The 21,506-nt window shown below is 49.4% G+C and overlaps 1 protein-coding gene and 1 long non-coding RNA gene across 3 annotated transcripts; one reads left to right on the plus strand and one right to left on the minus strand.

Annotated features, from left to right (window-relative positions):
• The first annotated feature begins 326 nt into the window (after positions 1-326).
• Positions 327-6,025, plus strand: LOC103641916 (uncharacterized). 2 transcript variants are annotated; one of them, XM_008665225.3, is made up of 7 exons: positions 327-709; positions 1,325-1,882; positions 2,199-3,299; positions 3,419-3,746; positions 4,157-4,406; positions 4,528-4,744; positions 5,579-6,025. In XM_008665225.3, the coding sequence occupies exons 1-7, from the start codon at positions 560-562 to the stop codon at positions 5,879-5,881; spliced, it is 2,907 nt and encodes a 968-aa protein (XP_008663447.1). In that variant the 5' UTR covers positions 327-559; the 3' UTR covers positions 5,882-6,025. The 2 variants fall into 2 exon arrangements, 1 of the variants encoding a protein (XP_008663447.1); XR_002265890.2 differs by having other exon boundaries at positions 338-709; positions 4,157-4,353.
• A 4,342-nt stretch (positions 6,026-10,367) lies between these two features.
• Positions 10,368-10,921, minus strand: LOC103641917 (uncharacterized). Its single transcript, XR_002265891.1, has 3 exons — positions 10,779-10,921; positions 10,621-10,681; positions 10,368-10,501 (listed from the first exon to the last, which is right to left on the minus strand). It is a non-coding gene; the product is annotated as an uncharacterized lncRNA (long non-coding RNA).
• Between the last annotated feature and the right edge of the window lie 10,585 nt (positions 10,922-21,506).

Consider the following 21,506-nt stretch of genomic DNA (forward strand, 5'->3'; position numbering starts at 1 on the left):
GCCGGTATTTGTGGTGTTTTATTGCGTCGAATGCGGAATGCCGGTGACTTGGGGTCAATTTTAGAACCATTGATAATTATCATTATTATTTGTGGGCTTCAACGATATGTTATTGGACTCATAAATTATAGATACAAATTGTTTTACCAGTTATAGACACTCATAAATTATAGATACATATTGTTCTACCAGTTATAGACACTGGATGACATAATATCATAGAGCCAAAACTGAGAGTGACAAAATAACAAATTTCTCGTCAATCTTTTTGAAATTTCTTCTCAACGGAGGTTAAATCTTTTTGTTTACAATCTTGCTAGTACTATGAGAGCAGGTTACGCTCCCTTTGTCCTTTTATTTGCCCACCCACCCCTGGCTGCCCCCCGCTGCTTTCTCCCGACCTCCTCCCTCACTCTTTTGACAAGTCACCATGGCCGCGGTGCGCGATCAGGGTTTGCAGTGCGCTGGTCCGTAGCCTAGCCGCCACACTCTTGCGCGCTTGGCAAGCTAGGCTTCACGCTGCCGTTGCGACGGCCGACGGCGCCGCTTCCCAGAGACGATGGAGCGAGGACGGGGTGGTAGTGGCGGTCGCGGTGGCGGCCGCACGTTTCAGAGGAACAATGCGGGGGAGGAGTGGCCCAACCTCGTCGGCGTGGTGCTGTCGTGGAGCCTAGCGGATGTCATGAACAAGGACCTCTTCAAGGACAAGGTTGGCGCGCCTCATCGGTCATCACACACACTGATTTATTTGCTTGATCGGTTCCTTGCTGGTAGTGCTAGGCACCAAGGCCTGCGCGATCTGCGTGTTGCTCTCATAAGGTCGTCACTTCAGTTCAACTTCACTCTAGGAGTACACCTTGAGTGTTGACTGTGGAATTTGATTATGAGTGTTCCGATTAAAAGTAAAATACTCTGATTGTTCTCCAGTTCAAATTGCTCTCAACGCTACGAGCCTACGATGCTAAATCGCTAGAAACACCAGGTAGTTTGATCTTGTGGGTATACCAGATATGATGCCAGTTCTAAAAGTAACCAACTAATCCTGCTGATCATTTCAGACAACTGTCTTTTCTGCAATAATATAGGAGTTGGATTTTTCAGTGGGTCCTTGTGTGTTTTGTGTTTGTAGTGCCCATTTTCAGTTTGTCACACTTGTGTGTCTCCCTTACAGCACGGTTCTTTAGCATGGTATTTCAGCTGTTTCAAACGTATATATGGAGCCTAACAAAGATCTGCTCTTAAGTTACGTTCAAAAGAAAAGATCTGCTCTTAAGTATGACCTGCAGCTGGTTGCTCAACATGCATGGTGTGGCTTCGAATGCAGGTCAAGCAGATACCGTCCACGTTCCCCAACCTCAAGAGCTACCTGGAGTGCTACACCTCTCCATTGCTGGAGGAGCTGAGAGCTGAGATGTCGTCCAGCCTGGAATCCCTGTCAACCGTGCCTTCTGTCAGGATCTCACGGATAGAAGAAAAGAGAGACAAACACGAAATTTATCTGGCTTCTGATTGCCAGGTTGCTAAGCCACACAATCGCCCTGAATGCTACACTCCAAGTGTCGGTGATGTAATTCTCTTGTCCGATGTGAAGCCGGGCCACATTTCTGATACTACTCGCAACGGAAGGCCGTACCGAGTTGCCTTTGTCACAGATGCGGATGGAGGGGATGAATACGACGACTCACCACCGGCTAAGTATGGCATCGTAGCGTCAGGCAAAATCGATGCCGCCGATGACGAACGCCAAGATGGTAAAAGTACCTCACTTTTTGCTGCTTGTCTGCTCAACATTGTGACATACATCCGGATATGGCGTTGCCTTGATTATGAAGCACTCAGAACAAACCGAGGCCTTATAGAGAAGATGGTAAACTATCAGCCGGTAGGTTTACCCTGAATCATACTTACATAGTTACGTTACATATTTACATGCTATATTGTCTGTAGGGTGATAAACTTGCAGAGGACAGATATCAAAGGACTGAGAAGCTAGTGTTGAACTTACTATATCAATATCCATGTTTCCTTTTTCTTTGTTATAATATTTTATCATGGAAAGAGAAAAAAAAACATTCCTACTTTTTAGTGGACAATGAATCCAGCTGTATTCACATCATAATCGAAGTGGTTACTGAAAGATTTCCGGTGGCTATACTGACATGGGTGATTTGATTGGTCCCATTATCTGATCCCCACAGATTTCATCTACTTCAGAGAACAGCACGGAGGATGCTGGTCCAACTGACAGCGTGGAGATATGGACCAAGTTGTCTGCAATGGAACTTAACACTTCTCAGAACGATGCTGTCTTGAACTGCATTTCCAAAATGCACTCCAAGAGCAGCACATTTACCCTTATCTGGGGTCCTCCTGGCACAGGGAAGACAAAAACAATCAGTGTGCTGCTTTGGTTAATGAGAGAAATGAAGCATGGTACGCTCGTATGCGCACCAACAAACCTTGCCATCAAACAGGTTGCTTCACGTTTCTTGAAGCTGGTCCAAGAGCACTCTGGCGACACAAGGTGCTTGGGAGATGTCCTATTGATTGGCAACAAAGAGCGCATGTGTGTTGATGGTGACCTCAAACAAATATATTTATATGACCGTGTAAGGAGGCTTTTTGGCTGCTTTGCACCATTGACCGGATGGAAACATCACCTATCTTCCCTGTCTGATTTTCTTGAGAATGGCTACTCACAGTACCTCCAACATCTACAAGACAGTCAGGAAGGTGATACGCCTTCCTTTTTCTCTTACGCCAGAAAAAGATTTGCCGTTATTTATATGGAGCTCAGAAGATGTTTCAATGATTTGTTGTTACATGTCCCAAAATCCAGTATTCTGGAAGTGAATTACAACAGTATCCTTTTACTTCTTGAAATGCTTGAAGAGTTCAACCACATGATTCAGTGCAGGTATTTTGGGGATGAAATTAGGAAAGTTTTCTTGTACAGTAATGATGAACCTGATCAGACAAACTCGAGTGTAGTCACTCTTGGCAAAATGAGGATAAAATGCCTTGAGGAACTGAGCACTCTGTTAAGTTGCTTGAAGCTTCCTCTAACATCCTCAAAGCCTACCATTCGTGATTTCTGCATTAAAAGCGCTTCCATAGTTTTCTGTACTGTATCTAGCTCCACAAAAATAACCGCTAACAAAAAGGTAGAGTTTCTTGTGGTTGATGAGGCTGCCCAGCTGAAAGAATGTGAAACACTGATCCCTTTGCGTCTGTGGACCTTAAAGCATGCTGTTCTAATTGGTGATGAGTGCCAATTACCAGCAACAGTCAAAAGCAAGGTTGGTTCTTGATGTACTTTTTCATGCTTTTATCAGAGCTATTGATCTGACAACCATCGGATTTCCAATTTGCCTGTTAACATTCATATTGTGCCATTTGATTTCCGAGCTCATTTTAGGTTTGCACTGATGCATTATTTGGAAGAAGCCTCTTTGAAAGGTTGAGTTCACTTGGACACGAAAAGCATCTACTTAATATGCAATACAGAATGCATCCTTCCATTAGTATTTTCCCGAACACTAGCTTTTATGAAGGGAGGATCTCAGATGCCACTAATGTCATGGAAAAAGAACACCGAAGGATGTATCTTCCAGGTTCTATGTTTGGTCCTTACTCATTTATAAATATTGAAGATGGAAGGGAGGAACGTGATGAACTTGGCCATAGCAAAAGAAACTTTGTAGAAGCTGCTGTCATTGAAGAAATATTATACCGTCTCCGAAGAGGCACGTGCTCTGTGTTTACAAGTTATTTAGTTATGCATATGAGATTTGAAATATTATACTTTGTTTGGTTTTAAGCAAATTGCATGTGTCTAGTATGCTTTTCAACCCTAGTGAACCTTAGAGTAGAAATAGATAGGAACAATATAATATATAGTACATTTCTATTATATACTTTGTATGTACACTCCAATTTGTATTTAAGATTCTTATGTTATAGTCTACTTGTAATTGGAGTTTTGAAGGATCGCAGGAGCAACAAAATAAAATAGCGAAAAGGAGATTCTATTTCCTAATTTACCTTGCCTATAATGTTATAAATGTCTAACATACATCCATTGGAATAGGAACTTAAACTTCTTTCATATTTTCATATATCAGTGTGCATGCTCCTAACATTTCTTCTTTGCCAGCTTGCTTTAAAACCAAAAGGAAAGTCACGGTTGGTGTCATATGCCCATACAATGCTCAAGTTGTAGCAATCCAAGGGAAAATAGAGAAAATGAGGTTCGACCCATTGCAAGTAAAAACTAATTCTGTCGATGGCTTTCAAGGTGGTGAAGAAGACATCATCATTTTATCAACTGTGAGGTCAAACTCGGTTGGGAAGGTAGGTTTTCTTTCAAACGCACAGCGGGCAAATGTGTGTTTGACACGGGCAAGGTATCTTCTTCCATATTATCCCTAACTATTAACATGGATTTTTTTTGTTACTTATGCTTAATCTTATCTTTCTTTGACCTTCACTACACATAACTTATTTCTGAATAATATTTTATTACAGACATTGCCTTTGGATCCTAGGAAATGCAACAACTCTAGCAAGCAGTGGATCTATTTGGTCTGATCTAGTTCGTGATGCAAAGGATAGGCGGTGTTTCTTCAATGCCAGTAGCGACTATGTTATCTCTCACGTGATTGCTAAGCAAAGGAGAGATCTCGACAGAGTTAATGTTGAAAAGAGCATCCATATCTCAAGTTCCAAAAACTGCAGGGTTTGGGTATTGTCTCTTTTCACTGCTTCTTATTATTTGGTATTAGTTTTTTTCTATTTAATTTGTTATGCTCTTTTTCTAATTTGATGCACCGTTTTGTGTCTTGTATTTTAGCGAGAAAGATACATCTGTGTTTTTTACTGGACATTTTGTTATTCCATTAACTCCGTGGTTTATTTCTTAGAAATAAGACCAACAAAGAGAGGAGGAGGAGGGTAGTGTACTAGTGCTATTTCATCTATCGTATACACATTGGCACATTGCTGCTACAATCAGCGATGCAGTTGGTCTATTTTATCGCTTTTCAAGCAACAAATCACCTTTTTCTTAACAGGATTGATCTAGACAATTCATTTAGGCCCCGTTTATTTGGTTGGAATTGAATTCCATTCTAATAATCATAATTTAGACACAAACTAATTAAGTTAATATATTTGTATATGCAATTTATTTGAATATTATTCTAAATCATATGAGAAGATAGTTATACACTATACTTATACTATAAAGAAATAAGTAGAAGAGTGTGCTATAAGTTATACATTAGAAAATTAGCATGTAAATCTATAGAATTAATTTCCATCTTTCACCCAATGAATTTTGAGATAAACTTATATATAAACGTTAGAAAATTATGTAATGTCACATTCTAAAAAATAGCTTACTCCATTAATTAGGTTTCAATTCCTCAAAAATCAAGGAAAACAAATGAGCCTTTATATATTTTAGCTGTGTAGGCATGACAAATTCACGTCTACAAACTTGTAATCGTTTCGGCAGAAAAAAAATGAAAATAATTGTTGATCGTTTCAATAACTCATAAACTTGATTTTCATTCAGGTTGAAACGCGATCCCCAAATGACCTGAATGAACAGGGCACTTCTTCGACGAGTGTTTCACATTACGCTGGAATCCCGTCAAGTGACATTGTTGTTGTTTCTGAATTCCAGCGTCCAAGCAATAAAAATGAGGATGTCGAGGATATAACTGTCATTCCAAATAAAGAGAATGATAAGGATATCAATGCTATGCCCGTTATTCCAGATAAAGGGAATGTCGTTGATGGCAACCATATCCTCGCCATTCCTTGCGCCATGTTGAGTAATCTAGCTAGATGGTGTATCCGTTCGTTCCGATCTTAATTGTTCCTTTATGTCTCCTATCCCTTTTTACTCCTAAGTTTACAGCATTATATATAAGTGTCTCTCCATAACATGGTCGGATGTTTGATTTTTGTAATGTGGGTTTGAATAATGAAAATGTATGTTTGGGCCTTTTTAGCCTCCCTTGACTGTTGAGAGAAAAAAAAGCTAGTGGTACATGCGATCTTGTTTGACTGGTTCTAAAACACACAATAAACATAAAGAGAAAAATATTTATTATTTAGTCAAAAATATCACATCACAATACATAAAGAGTAAATTTCATACATCATGTAACACAACTACTATATAAATAGGGACCCATTGGTTCAACATTTTGTACTAAGCAAGGTTCTAAATCTTTTGCTATAGCTACTGCTATCTTTAGATTTAGTTGTTTTCGTAGTCTAAACTATTTGATTTGATGTATTATTTGGAAACATGTTATGTGCACTCATGCCAACATGTAACCATGCACCCAGACATTTAGAGTCATTCAATTCACATCAACTCCAACTCTTTGATGTTCTCTTGTAGGTTAATCTAACATGTGAGGTATGTGTTTGAATTGTGACTTCATGGCAAACAGACACAACTACTATTGAACCCTATTTCGGTACTCACAATATGTGTTCATTATGAATTGTTACATCTCAATCAACTAACCTTGCTTCACTAAAGTTGGAACAACTCATAAGATATGTATAGCCATCCATCAAAGAATGGGCATCGGCATCGGGACACTTAACATGCTTAGTTGGCTAGCATCAACATAAGTAAAGTGTAAGCAGGGGGAATCACTCTCACATGTATAGCTTCTTCATTGGGGTTAATTAATACGTAAAACTTGCAATATGGGTTTAACCTAATATACCTCAAAATTTTTTGGCTAAGGACCAACCTTCAATTTTGATATTTTTGTTTTCATAAAATGGGTTTCAACTCGGACGAGGGGGAAAGATCACTGAGAGTGTTGGGTCTCGAGTGACATAGCTTGTGGAGTAGCTAAGGACCAATCATGGGATAGTAAATTTGAGTAACCACCAATATAGATCACATATCATGTGTGGGAGTAGTAAGCTAAGTGTTTTATGGTGACTTGCTTATCGTGTAGATTTGGCTTGGACAGAGTACTCGGTCCATCTTTAGACCATTCATGGATTTGAAAGCCACATTAAGAAAAGGTTAGAACCATGAGAAAACCCTTAACTGGTCCTAGGCATGGAGGTTCTGCCTTGGTCTCCATGTGGGTACGGTTGTACACCTCTGTAGAGATCATTTTGGATGCATAAACTTCGGGCATAAGCATTTGGTTTTTTTTCTTTTAGAGATAGTGTAGTGAGAGTTAATGAATTCGTAGTTAAGATAGATTTTTATTACTTATATATCATGTTTATGCATGTGTAAATTGTGTTTATGGGTTTCTAGGGCTCCATAGAGTGTATCTAGTTATGTGAATCTAGCTACATTGCATCAATCATCAAAATCTTCAGCGGGTCGTTTTCTATGAGATGAATAACTAAATTGATCATTTGTGCATCTAGATTGTTTGATCTTGTGTTTCACTCATCAAAGTGTGGAGGAGGTGTTGTTGAGCTTCTCAAGATGTGGGAGAAGTTGGACCCGCCTCTCCTTCCCTTGGTCGCCTTCTTCTTGATTTCTCCTCTTAACTGCTTGTTGCTAGGGAAAGAGGGTTCCACAATATACAATCACAAGCAGCTTGTGGATTCGTAAACCTTCCTCTACATGATCTTCTTTCTAGACATGTCCTCCTAATGCCCCCTTCTCCCTCCTTTGTTCTTGGCGGTTCCTAGAAAGAGTTGAGATGCGAATGTGAGAGAGTGAGGGTGCTGGTGGTGAGTATGTCCATGAAATGGATATATGATGATTTGTTGCCATGTGGAGACAGTAGTGCCTTGGTGAGGGTAGTTCATTGTTGTTCTTGAAGTATTCTGACGAATGGTTCATGGGATCATTAGATGGTGGATGGTTTACGGGATCATTAGATGGTTCGTGAGAATGAAATTAATTTATAAGTGATGCTTATGATGAAGAAGATGGCTATATCACAATCAAGTCTTGGCATCTTTGGTGTAGAGGAAGTGGTGGTGAAGGTGTTCTTAATTGTTCTCGATCTTTCCTAGTCATTGCACCTCTTCACGTAGGTTGAGCAAATCCTTAAATGACATCATTCTTTTTTTTTTAAATTGGCGTGGTATTTTCTTAGTTGTGGGTTTGCCATTATTTTTAATTGATGTGACAATCCTTGTGTTTTATGTTAAAAGCATTTCAAGAATCCTTTTGTAACTTCTAAGGCTAGATCTAATATATTAGGTATATATCTAGTGCCACATCAGCTATTGTTGCCATTGTCAGCATGTATTTACCACAACACCCCAATGTGTAGTCTTTTATCATCTTACAGCCACATCGGTGCTATGTCATTTTTTCTTACGAACTTTTATTTAAAATGAAACACGGTGTTTTATTAAAATAAAAATTACATAATATATACAAATAAAAGTTCCATAATTCATAAATATTTTTTAATTTTTTAAACATTAATATATATTATGGACCAATAAATAAATAACACATGCCATCAAATGGACGATAGCCCAACTGGGTGAAGCGAACCAATCTACTCGGAACCCACAAGCGTTGTCGCCACTACCAACTCAAGGGGATGATATTGCCCCCATTTGTGCCTGCCTAGCCAGTAGGAATAATTGGTACGAGTAGATTTTTTTTTAAAATAATCTCTTATATATTACTAGTTGTGTGCCCGTGCGTTGCAACGGGAACATATAATACCATTGATAGCTTATGTACGTTGGGATGAGCATCGACATATATCTGACCGGATCTTTTTCTTCCTTGGGGATCTGGAGAAAAGCCTGTTCGGAAGCCAAACATGTTAAGACCTAATCATGTGCTGCCCTTGTGTCTCTGATCATCATCAGCACACTGTTCGACGCTTGTATGAGTCTTGTTAATTTGCATGCCCCGTGCATAGTCTCTCAACCATCAATTCATTATGGTATACAGAATTCGTGTGAGTTGTGACAAACATTATCAAATTCATATAAATTATTTTAAAGAATCAATATAGAGTTTTATATGATAGAGAAATACATGTGGATTAAAAAATGCTAAACAAAAGATCTAAAATACAACAGTTCAATCAAGTTGCATAAGATGTACAATTTTCCAATTGCTTCTGCATTTGGAAGTCCACCTTTCTATGTTATCTTTGCTATTTCTGACTTAATAGAATCCAAATAGTATTGAACACTAAGAAAACTACAAAATGAGATGGAGTTGTGTTGACTGAAAAACATATGTATGTAGCATTTGGAATAAAAAAAATACACTTTAAGTATTCAAGTACCAGATAATGCCAGACAAGGGATTAATTTCACAGAGCAAAGTACAAAATCCATGACAAGATATTTCATAATAGATTTAAAAAAGGAAGGCTTTTGCTTAAAATATGAGGCCTTAATCTCAAAATGTGTATATGTGATATTGAACGGGTCACCACTAATGCCTACACAAGTTGACTGCCCCAAACCTACAGCTGTTGTTTGAAACACTCGTCAACAGAAATCAAACATGCATTAACCAAACATAGTCAGGTGCTCGTGTGTTGCCACGACTCACAAATTATTAATCTTTATTTTTGTATAATTTTAGATTTTTACCGTTTAAATGTGGGAGAGGAGAGAGAGGTGAATGGAATAGTAGAGATAAGATTTATAAGAAATAGGGATCTGCACCAAGAACATAAACACAAATTAATTAGCATACTCTTGCCCCCTCAAGTTAAAATCATGCATCAATAGTACGGCAACAATACAAATCCGGTGTGCATACTACAGAACAGGAATGTAGGCATTACCTTAATTAAAAAAGTAATGTGCTAGTATTAGTAGTACCTTCTAGGGTTGAGTCTTCCTCAACACCCTTGTATGCCCAGTGTCATGATGCAATGATGTTCTCAGACGCATATCTTGCGATATTTATTTATAACCAGTCAAAAACTCAGAGAGTAATCTTACTTTACGAAGGATTTGAAACATAAAGAAAATTATGAAAATTACTGTATTAATCAACGAAAAAACACTCGATGCAACAACATACAAAGATCAATTAAATGCCCAAGCACAAAAAATCTGAATGTGAAGCAAAGCATATATACATATCTGGACATACAGTCTGGTTCTTGCTGCATGCTTCCCAGCTGGACACTTCTCCGACCATTCTCTGTGCTACTGAGCGAATAAAGGTCTGAATAATTAACATTTAGCTTCTCTCTTTCTCTCTATCTATAGAAAACTCTTATCCTAGTTCCATATCATTATGTTTTTCTTCAGTGTGTCGATGTAACCGGCTACGCTGTCTCCATAGAAGTCATCTTTAGTCGGCTAGATGATGCTGGCGTTCCAAACTGGGCAATTAGTGAACAAAACAGAGCATGCCCTAGCATCCAGGTTCCTATAGATTTCAAGATCATGACTGATGATGTCTAGTATTTGACGTACGTACATAGTGTAAAACAGTCTTCCTTGCGTACCAGTGGAAGTCGACGGTGTTCCCTCCTTTGTCGGAGTGAAGTGGCTATGGAGTACATGTAGTAGTTGTGTTAGCAGTCAGTAGCATGAGCGATCAGCCACATTGTTGATCTGATCAGACACACCAAATAGAGCACATCAAACCTTGCTTGCGGTTTGTACTACCTAGTGTATGTCTCTGATGAAGTGCGAGAGGAACATGAGCGCTTGTGTTATATTATCTGCACTACAGAAAAGCAACGTTCATGACTGTTAATGACAAATTGTCCAAAACTTTGCAGAATTGGAGCATGCACATACGAGTAGCAGAGTAGCGACATTACATTATGGGGGAGAAGATCTCCCATAGGTGGGGAGCTGGGAGGTACAGTTGTTGATGGCGCCCACGACGCACAGGCCCTTGACACCATCCTTGTCCTTGTAGTCCCCTGACGAAACAGAAAAAACGACGCATGACGACCATGAGCACAAGATTGCATGTCAGATTCATCTTGGAACGAGGGGCGTGGTCGCTTACCGTCGTAGTTGTAGTTGCAGAGGAAGTAAGAAGAATTCGTTAATTACTGTTATAGAGAATAAAATGAAGTAGATGGCTTAATCTAGGCTGTCGAATGTCATTATCATAAGGCATATCCACTATGCTGCAAGCCTGGAACCTTTTATTCACATAAAGTAAGCATGTGATGTCAACTCCGTCATGCTAGCTTCATACAAGTTACACACACTCAAAGAAGTTGCCAGGAAACCAACATTTTTGTCTCTTGTATCTAGTCTTGCATTGGGGGCAGCATTGGTTCCCCTAGCGCTCATACTCATAGCATGGGCGGCAGACAGGGAAGGCACACTCATTGCAGGCAACAAAGACATCGCCAGTGGCTGAAACACCTATAGAGTCACCACAAATCTGGCAGACCTGCCCATTCGCACTCTTTGTGGGCTTAGCCTGCATTAGCAAGATAACGACAAAGTTAGCACACATGCAATCAGAATTCAGCATTAGAGGACACCTCAATGACTCATGCACTTTACTAGTGAGCAACAGACTGTAAAAATCAACCTGCGATCAAGTGTCTATTAGCCTTGAAGTCGAGGCTAAGATCAAAATGCCAAGAAGGTAATTTCGAATTTACATAAGATGAACTAATTCAATGGTGTAGTAGTCATAAACAAAGGCACACTGCAGCAGGGCAAAGAAGGATCTAATTCACCATCGGTCCATGGTAATTATGACAAGGAATTGTTGAGGCATGGGTAAACACAGGGATCTAAACAATCTGAGGCTCCATTTCACTGGATCTCCAAGACAGCGAAACATGAACAATATATCATTACCTATTGCCGATTTGGCAACTGTTCGAAGAATTGGACCGAGCACGAACAGTTCAGAAATTGCCAGGAGGACATGTCTGATCTGGTGACTTACACGGCGCAACGGAAGCATCGCTGAAATGGACAGGCAAAATCTACGAGCAGAGACACGCAGAAGCGACCGCATTTGAGGGGCGAACCCCAAGCGTTAGACTAAAGACTAACACCTCGGCCCAGATCCAGCGACAGACGCGCGCGCACGACATGAGTCGCTAGAAACTGAATCTGAAGCAGGCAGCGAGGGCGGCACTGGATTGGCTGGATGTATCGGGCCCGGCGCATCGCCGTCATGGCGGATCATGACGAACTCGTTGCGGTTGTGCGAGCCCACCACCATCCCCATTTTGATCAGCAAACCACACCAGCAAGCGCCCATGAGAAGACGGGTCGCGGCCGGTCAGACCCACCGCTCCTGCGTCGGTTGGGAAATCAAAGTCGCGGTCGGATCTAGGCGAGCAGGGCGCGAATCTGGACATGGCGGCGACAATGGCGAGGAGATCTGGGGAGGAGCGGGCGGGATCAAGGAGGTGGCGCTCGTGCCCCTCCGGTCTCGCTTTGGGCTGGTTCCTGGGCGGCTGCAGGGTTCCACGGGTCACGCTAGGTGGGCGTGCGGCATGCGTCGGGCGGGCGGGATTGCGGCGTGCGGGCGGTAGGGCGGGCGGGAGGGCGGTTCGCCATGGTCGCGGCGGGATTTGCGGGCTTGCGGTGTGCGGGCGGGAGGACGGTTCGCCTTGGTCGCGGCGGGGTTTGCAGGTTTGCGGCGTGCGGTTGGGCGGGCGTAGGGAGGTGGGGGCAGTCTACAGTAAGTTCTTAATAGTTAGTAGAGATTTGTCGGCGTTTCGAGACCGGGGGGTCCCTAAGCCGACGAGTGAATGTCGCTGCGTGCCCCAGCCCAGATGGGTCGAGCGCGTGGGCGAACGCGAAGGGGGGAAGTGAGGTGGCCGGAGACGGGCGTGAGAGAGGTGGAAATCCCGCGGCCTTCGTGTTCGTCCCGTGCCCAGGTCGGGTGCGCTTGCAGTAGGGGGTTACAAGCGTCCACGCGGGAGAGGGAAGCGAGCGGCCCCAAGAGAGCGCCTGTCCCGTCCTCGTCCCCGCGCGGCCAACCTTCTCTAAGAGGGCCCTGGTCCTTCCTTTTATAGGCGTAAGGAGAGGATCCAGGTGTACAATGGGGGTGTAGCAGAGTGCTACATGTCTAGCGGGGGAGAGCTAGCGCCCTAAGTACATGCCGATGTTGCAGCCGGAGAGATCTTGGCACCCAGCTGGTGTGATGTCGTGGCTGTCGGAGGAGCGACGGAGCCTGGCGGAGGGACAACTATCGGTGCGGTTGAGTCCTTGCTGACGTCCTCCTGCTTCCGTAAGAGAGCTGAGAGCCGCCGTCGTCACAGAGCATGCGGGGCGCCATCATTGCCTATCTGGCGGAGCTAGCCAGATGGGACACCGGTCCTGTTCTCTGCGGCCCGAGTCAGCTCGGGGTAGGGTGATGATGGCGCTTCCTGTTGACGTGGCTGGCCTGCGCCCTAGGTTGGGCGTCGTGGAGGCTCCTCCGAAGCCGAGGTCGAGTCTGTCTTCCGTGGCCGAGGCCTAGTCCGAGCCCCTGGGTCGGGCGAGGCGGAGGTCGTTCGGCAGAGGCCAGGGCGGAGTCCGAGCCCTAGGGTCGGGCGAAGCGGAGTTCGTCGTCTTCTGGGGCTGAGCCCGAGTTTGAGCCCTGGGGTCGGGCGGAGCGGAGTTCGCCGTCTTCCGGGACTTAGCCCGAGTCCGAGCCCTGGGGTCGGGCGGAGCGGAGTTCGCCGTCTTCCGGGACTTAGCCCGAGTCCGAGCCCTGGGGTCGGGCGGAGCGGAGTTCGCCGTCTTCCGGGACTTAGCCCGAGTCCGAGCCCTGGGGTCGGGCGGAGCGGAGCTCCCTATGGTGCCTTTGGCAGGACCTGACTGCCTGTCAGTCTCACTCTGTCAAGTGGCACTGCAGTCGGAGTGGCGCAGGCGGCGCTGTCCTTTTGTCAGGCCGGTCAGTGGAGCGGCGAAGTGACGGCGGTCACATCGGCTCTGCCGGGGGGCGTGTGTCAGGATAAAGGTGTCAGTCCACCTTTGCGTTAAATGCTCCTGCGATTCGGTCGGTCGGTGCGGCGATTTAGTCAGGGTTGCTTCTTAGCGAAGGCAGGGCCTCGGGCAAGCCGGAGATGTGTCCGCCGTTGGAGGGGGGCCTCGGGCGAGACGGAAACCCTCCGGGGTCGGCTGCCCTTGCCCGAGGCTAGGCTCGGGCGAGGCATGATCGAGTCGCTCGAATGGACTGATCCCTGACTTAATCGCACCCATCAGGCCTTTGCAGCTTTGTGCTGATGGGGGTTACCAGCTGAGAATTAGGAGTCTTGAGGGTACCCCTAATTATGGTCCCCGACAGTAGCCCCCGAGCCTCGAAGGGAGTGTTAGCAGTCGCTTGGAGGCTTTCGTCGCACTTTTTTGCAAGGGGACCAGCCTTTCTCGGTTGCATTTTGTTCCGATGGGTGCGCGCGAGCGCACCCGCCGGGTGTAGCCCCCGAGGCCTCGGAGGAGTGGTTTCACTCCTTCAAGGTCTTAATGCCTTGTGTAATGCTTCGGCTGGCCTGGTTGTTCCCTCATGCGAACTGGCCGTAGCCCGGGTGTACGGTCGGGGCCCAAGTTCTCGGGCTGGTATGTTGACGTTGTCAACGGTTCGGCCGGAGCCGGGTTTGCGAGAGCAGCCCCCGAGCCTCTGCACAGGACGAGAGGGCGATCAGGGACAGACTCGGCTTTTTTACATACGCCCCTGCGTCGCCTTTCCGCAAGGAGGAGGGGGGGAAAGCGCCATGTTGCCATCGATGGGCGCCGAACATGGTGTCTCCGGTGAGCTGCAAGCGGGTAATCCGAGTGGACGTCCGTGCCCCGTTCGTTAGGGGTCGGCTAGGGGCCCAGAGGCACGCCCAAAAGTACCTGCGGGTGATCTGCCGGACCCGGTCCCCTGGCGACGGGGTCCGAGGGCTCGATGCCTCCCTCCGATGGGATTCCGTTACAAGATCGCTCCCGCTGGTCTCGGAAATGTCCTAGGGTACCTCGGGAGCGCAGCCCGAGCCTTGGTTATGTATCGAACGTACCCCTGGTCATCCCTCGCTCGGCGTCTGAGGCGGCTGTGAACCCTTCGGGGGCCAGCCTTCGAACCCCTGATCAGTAATGGGCGTGGAGCCCGAGTAGCCTGAGGCGGCCGTGGAACCCTTCGGGGGGCCGGCCTTCGAACCTCTGACCAGTAGTGGGTGTAGGGCCCACGCGATCTAAGGCGGCTGTTGAAACCCTTCGGGGGGCCAGCCTTCGAACCTCTGATCAGTAAGGAGGCTCGGAGCCTGGTTCCTTCACGGGGAAGGATCCTTTTCGGGGTATCCCCCTTTCCCGGTCCCTGTTGCAAGAGATAGAGAAAGAGGAAAAACGAAAAGGATACGAAATCGAACGACGTGGCGTACCTTTTTTTGGCGCGGTTATTACGGCGAAGGCGAAGCGTCGCCCGCTTCTCCTGCCAGAAGCGCCGCCTGTCCTGCCGCAAAGTTAATGCGACGGGGCGAGTGGTTGGCGGGGCGGCCGTCGCGCGTGCGCGAGCCGTTCGAGGAACGGATCTCGGGCGTGTTGTCTTCACGCCGTGAGAGGAGGTTCTCTTGCTGCCCCCGGATGGGACGTGAGCTTGGCTGACGACGTGACCGCTGCTCCCGCCCGCCTGCCAGTCATTACTGCCGGCCCACTTTCGGTCGCATTGACCGCCGCGCCAGGCTGGCGCTGCTGGGTCGTGTGCCTGGTCGCCTCGAGTCGCGGTATTGGTTCCGCAACCGAAGAGGCGCGGTGGTGGCGCAAGTGGCGGTGCAGTTGCTTGCATGAAGCATCTGGCGCGCCGGTTGCATGACGCGTGGGCCTGGGCCTCCAGGCTGGGCGCGTTGGGAGTCGGAGAGGCGCGTCCACTTGGCGCGGTTGCATGCCGCTTGCATGGCTGCCCGCCTCTTTCGCCCGTTGGTCTGGGCAAAAGTGGAGGGTCACTTGTAACCGCTGGGCGGTTGTGTGCACCACGCGCGGCGGTTTGGCTTCTTCTACTCCGAGCCGGTTTGCATGACATGCGGGACCCAGCCCCCGCGCCGCAGGGGAGGGCCTTGGAGCGTGTTGGAGAAGACTCAGCCCGTGACGGTTGGGGGCGCAAGTAGGGAGAGTTGCCTTTAAAAGGAGGGCGACCCCTTTCGGAAGGCGACCATGTCTTCTCGCTCCCTTATGCATCGCGTCTTTCCACCTTCCAAGCCCCCGGATGGGGGATACCCGCCGTCTTTTCGCCTCATCGTTGGAGGAACGCAACTCCGTGGGAGTTGGTACCTTTCAGCCATCGTTCGGCTTCAAGGATTTTCATCATGCAGCCCGGCTGCACCCCTCCACCGGCGGTCACCCAAGATGGTGACCTCCGGCTTGATGGTGGGGGAAAGCGAGCCGGGCTGCGGCCTCTGCCCCTCCCTCAGCCTCAAGGATTTTCATCACCAGGGCTGGGGAGGGGAGTGTGCCGAGTTGGGGTCGGCCCCTGCGTGGGCGGCGACCCGCTCCTTCACTCAGTGATCGGAGGGAAGGGCGGTCGTCGTCCGTGGCGCTGGCAGCTGCAGCGTGCCTGGCTTTCGGACGCGAGTGGCTTCGGAGCCGCTCGCGGCGCCGGCGTCTGCCACGGCAGCTGGAAGAGGTTCCTCCGCCGGCGAGATAGCCAAGGCCGGCCACGGACCGACCTCCAACTCTACGGCCTTCTGCCCGTCCTTGCCTCACAAGTTTGGGCATGGGCGGGGGCCTCCTGGCAACAGCACCCGCCCTGAGGTCAGTGCTGCCGCTGTTCGGCCCCCCGGAGCAGAAGTTGTCGTCGTCGCTGCTACGGGAGCAGGTGACGGCGCGCCGTTCGTCGGTCTTCTGTTGCTCCGCAGGCCCACCCCTACCGAGTGGGGTTGTTCGTACCTGCGGAGGGGGAGCCGGAGTTCCGTTTGTAATGGCACTTTGAATGCCAGTGTTTTTGTTCATTATGGCTGTCGAGGCCTGAACATGTATGTAATTTTGGCACGGAGCCGTGTTTTTTCCTCATTTTCGAGCACTAAGACTCGCCTGTTGATTATCTGAACCGCTTCACCAAGCATGAGTCACCCCGTGTCAAGGTGACGAGTGAGGTATCCGTATCCCGGAGGCGTAGGAGTCCCTCGGCTCGGTCGACCTTGTTGTCTGAGGCTCCTCTAGCTTAGTTAAAGGGACCCCTTGGCCGCTCTTCGACGAGCCGAGGCCAGGGGTAGCGATATCAGCATGAACAGAGGCGGAGTTGGCTCGAAAATGAAAACCTGGTTGGCTGGAGCCTAGCCGGGTTGTCCGTTAGCGGGACCGACGCCGGAGTTGACCAGCCGAGGCCTCGGGTCGGGCTGGCGCCCTTGGAAGATGGTTGGCCGAGGCCCCAGAGGTGACCGGCCGAGCCGCCTGCTCGGGCCGGATTCCCGGAGAAGACCCTAGCGGCGATGGCCCAGGCGTGGCGATGACGTCGTCCTTCGGAGTGGAGGTCTTCGGACCGCGTCGCCGTCCGAGGCTAGGTCGAACCTTGCCGAAGTTGTCGTCGATGCCGAGGGTGCTGCTGCCCCTTTCCAGCGTCAAGGCCTGAGCCTGCAGGATCAGATTGTCTTGTAGCGTGTGCCTTCTGTGGCCGCCGAGGCCAGAACACACACCCTCGCTGCGTTATAAAGCTGCGTCTCCTTTCCTCTTGTTTCGAGTATCTGGACTTTTTTGTCGGTAACAGGGATGTTTGTGCGAGCGAGAGTTGCTTCTCGCGGAAGGTGATGAGTGAGGTATCCGTATCCCGGAGGCGTGGGAGTCCCTCGGCTCGGTCGGCCTTGCCGCTTACGCGCACTTTCACCCGTCCATGAGGCCCTGTCACCGACTCAGTCGAGAAGGCTCGAAGGATCGCTTCGGCAGAAGAGCTTCCGAGCGTGAAGACTTGTTCGGTCCGCAGAATCACTTTATCCGAGCGCGAGTTACTTATCGCAGAAGGTGATGAGTGAGGTATCCGTATCCCGGAGGCGTAGGAGTCCGTCGGCTCGGTCAGCCTTGGCTGCTTACGTGTACTCCGTCGTTTTTAGGATCCACTTTTCGAAGTAGTCAGAAAGCACGAAAGATATTCTGGCAGAAGAGATCTTTTTTCGAGGAAAATTTCGACGCAGAGGGTGTTCCCCCTCTTTTAGCCCCCGAGGGAGGGTCGGGCTTTGCCGAGGCGAGACCGACCCTTCCTTGATGACTAAACTTTGCGTGGGTGCGAGGTATATGAACAACTTTGAAAACATCTTAAGGGTAGAAGCGACGTAGCTGTTGGATGTTCCAAGCGTTGCTGTAGACCTCGCCTTGACTGTTGGCCAGCTTGTACGTTCCGGGCTTCAGAATTTTGGCGATGACGAAGGGCCCCTCCCAGGGGGGCGTGAGCTTGTGCCTCCCTCGGGCGTCTTGCCGCAGCCGAAGCACCAGGTCGCCCACCTGGAGGTCTCGGGGCCGGACCCCTCGGGCGTGGTAGCATCGCAGGGACTGCTGGTACCGCGCCGAGTGCAGTAAGGCCTTATCCCGAGCTTCTTCCAGCTGGTCCAGCGAGTCTTCTCGGCTAACTTGGTTGCTTTGATCGCTGTAGGCCCTCGTCCTCGGGGAGCCGTATTCCAGGTCAGTGGGCAAGACGGCCTCGGCCCCGTAGACCAGGAAGAACGGTGTGAAACCCGTGGCTCGGCTCGGCGTTGTCCTCAGGCTCTAGACCACCGAGGGGAGTTCCTTCATCCATCGCTTGCCGAACTTGTTGAGGTCGTTGTAAATCCGAGGCTTGAGCCCTTGTAGAATCATGCCGTTGGCACGCTCTACTTGCCCATTCGACATGGGATGAGCCACGACGGCCCAGTCCACCCGGATGTGGTGATCCTCGCAGAAGTCCAAGAATTTTCTGCCGGTGAACTGGGTACCGTTGTCGGTGATGATGGAGTTCGGGACCCCGAAGCGATGGATGATGTTGGTGAAGAACGTCACCGCCTGCTCGGATCTGATGCTGTTCAGAGGTCGGACCTCGACCCACTTGGAGAATTTGTCGATGGCAACCAGCAGGTGCATGTAGCCCCCGGGCGCTTTCTGCAAGGGGCCGACGAGGTCCAGACCCCACACAGCAAAGGGCCAGGTGATGGGTATCGTCTGCAGAGCCTGGGTATCGTCTAGTGGCGTCAGCCACCGCCGTTGGCCAGTAGAAGCCTTGCCGGAAAGCATTCCCGACAAGGGCTCGAGGCGCTGCGTGATGGCCGCAAGCCCCCGAGTGTATCTCTTGCAGGAGTTCCTGACCTTCGGTGATGGAGATGCATCGCTGGAGGATGCCCGAGGGGCTGCGGTGGTAGAGCTCCTTCTCATCGCCCAGCAAGACGAACGATTTGGCGCGTCGCGCTACCCGCCGAGCCTCGGCTCGGTTGAGGGGTAGCTCTCCTTGGCGGAGATATTGCAGGTACGGGGTCTGCCAATTTCGATCAGGCGTGGCCCCGCTCCGCTCCTCCTCGACGTGCAGTGCCTCGCCCTCGGAGGCCGAGGGTACCTCGGGCTGAACCGAGGGCGCCTCGGGCCGAGCTGAGGGTGCCTCGGGCTGTGCCGAGGGTACCTCGGGCTCGGGCGAGTCGTCGATCTTGACGGAGGGTTGATGCAGATCCCGGGAGAAGACGTCCGGAGGAACCGTTGTTCGCCCCGAGGCTATTTTTGCCAGCTCGTCCGCAGTCTCGTTGTAGCGCTGAGCGATGTGGTTAAGCTCGAGCCCGTAGAACTTGTCTTCCAGGCGCCGAACCTCATCGCAGTAGGCCTCCATCTTCGGGTCGCGGCAGTGGGAGCTCTTCATGACTTGGTCGATGACGAGCTGCGAGTTGCCGCGGGCGTCGAGGCGCCTGACCCCTAGCTCGATGGCGATCCACAACCCGTTGACCAGAGCCTCGTACTCAGCAACATTGTTGGACGCCGGGAAATGGAGGCGTAGCACATAGCGTAGGTGTTTCCCGAGGGGCGAGATGAAGAGTAGGCCCGCGCCGGCTCCCGTCTTCATCAGCGACCCGTCAAAAAACATGGTCCAGAACTCCGGTTGGATCGGAGCCGTCGGTAGCTGGGTGTCGACCCATTCGGCTACGAAGTCCGCCAATACCTGGGGCTTGATGGCCTTCCGAGGGGCGAACGAGATTGTCTCGCCCATGATTTCCACCGCCCACTTTGCAATCCTGCCCGAGGCCTCTCGACACTGGATGATCTCCCCCAGGGGGAAGGATGACACCACAGTTACCGGATGAGACTCGAAGTAGTGTTGCAACTTCCGCCTCGTCAGGATCACTCCATACAACAGCTTCTGGACTTGTGGGTAGCGGATCTTGGTCTCGGAGAGTACCTCGCTGACGAAGTAAACTGGCCTCTGAACGGGCAATGCATGCCCCTCTTCTTGCCTCTCGACCACAATCGCGGCGCTAACCACCTGAGTGGTCGCGGCGACGTAGACCAAGAGGGCTTCTCCATCAGCTGGAGGCACCAAGATAGGCGCCTTTGTGAGGAGTGCCTTCAGGTTCCCGAGAGCTTCCTCGGCCTCAGGGGTCCAAGCGAAACACTCGACCTTCCTTAAGAGGCGGTACAGGGGCAGACCTCTTTCGCCGAGGTGTGAGATGAAGCGGCTCAGGGCCGCGAGACATCCCATGACCCTCTGTACGCCTTTTAAGTCCTTGATGGGCCCCATGCTGGTGATGGCTGCGATCTTCTCCGGGTTGGCTTCGATGCCCCGCTCGGAGACGATGAACCCCAAGAGCATGCCCCGGGGCACCCCGAAGACACACTTCTCGGGATTGAGCTTGACGCCTTTCGCTTTGAGACATCGGAATGTCACTTCAAGGTCGGAGAGGAGGTCGGAAGCTTTCCTTGTCTTGACCACGATGTCATCGACGTAGGCTTCGACCGTGCGACCGATGTGTTCGCCGAACACATGGTTCATGCACCGCTGATACGTCGCGCCCGCATTCCTCAAACCGAACGGCATGGTGACATAGCAGTACATGCCGAAGGGCGTGATGAAAGAAGTCGCGAGCTGGTCGGACTCTTTCATCCTGATTTGGTGATACCCTGAGTAGGCATCGAGGAAAGACAGGGTTTCGCACCCAGCAGTGGAATCCACGATTTGATCGATGCGAGGCAGAGGGTAGGGAACCTTCGGACATGCTTTGTTGAGACCAGTGTAGTCTACACACATCCGCCATTTCCCCCCTTTCTTTCTCACAAGCACAGGGTTGGCAAGCCATTCGGGATGGAATACCTCTTTGATGAACCCTGCCGCCATTAGCTTGTGGGTCTCCTCGCCTATCACTCTGCGCTTCTCCTCGTCGAATCGGCGCAGAGGCTGCTTGACGGGTCGGGCTCCGGCTCGAATATCCAGCGAGTGCTCGGCGACATCCCTCGGTATGCCGGGCATGTCCGAGGGACTCCACGCAAAGACGTCGGCGTTTGCGCGGAGAAAGTCGACGAGCACTGCTTCCTATTTGGGGCCGAGCCCGGAACCGATCCGGATCTGCTTGGAGGTGTCACCACTGGGGTCGAGAGGGACGGCTTTGACCGTCTCCACTGGCTCGAAGTTGCCGGCATGGCGCTTCACGTCGGGCACCTCTTTGGAGAGG

Source organism: Zea mays, chromosome 10 (assembly GCF_902167145.1).
Source record: "Zea mays cultivar B73 chromosome 10, Zm-B73-REFERENCE-NAM-5.0, whole genome shotgun sequence".
Taxonomy (NCBI): domain Eukaryota; kingdom Viridiplantae; phylum Streptophyta; class Magnoliopsida; order Poales; family Poaceae; genus Zea; species Zea mays.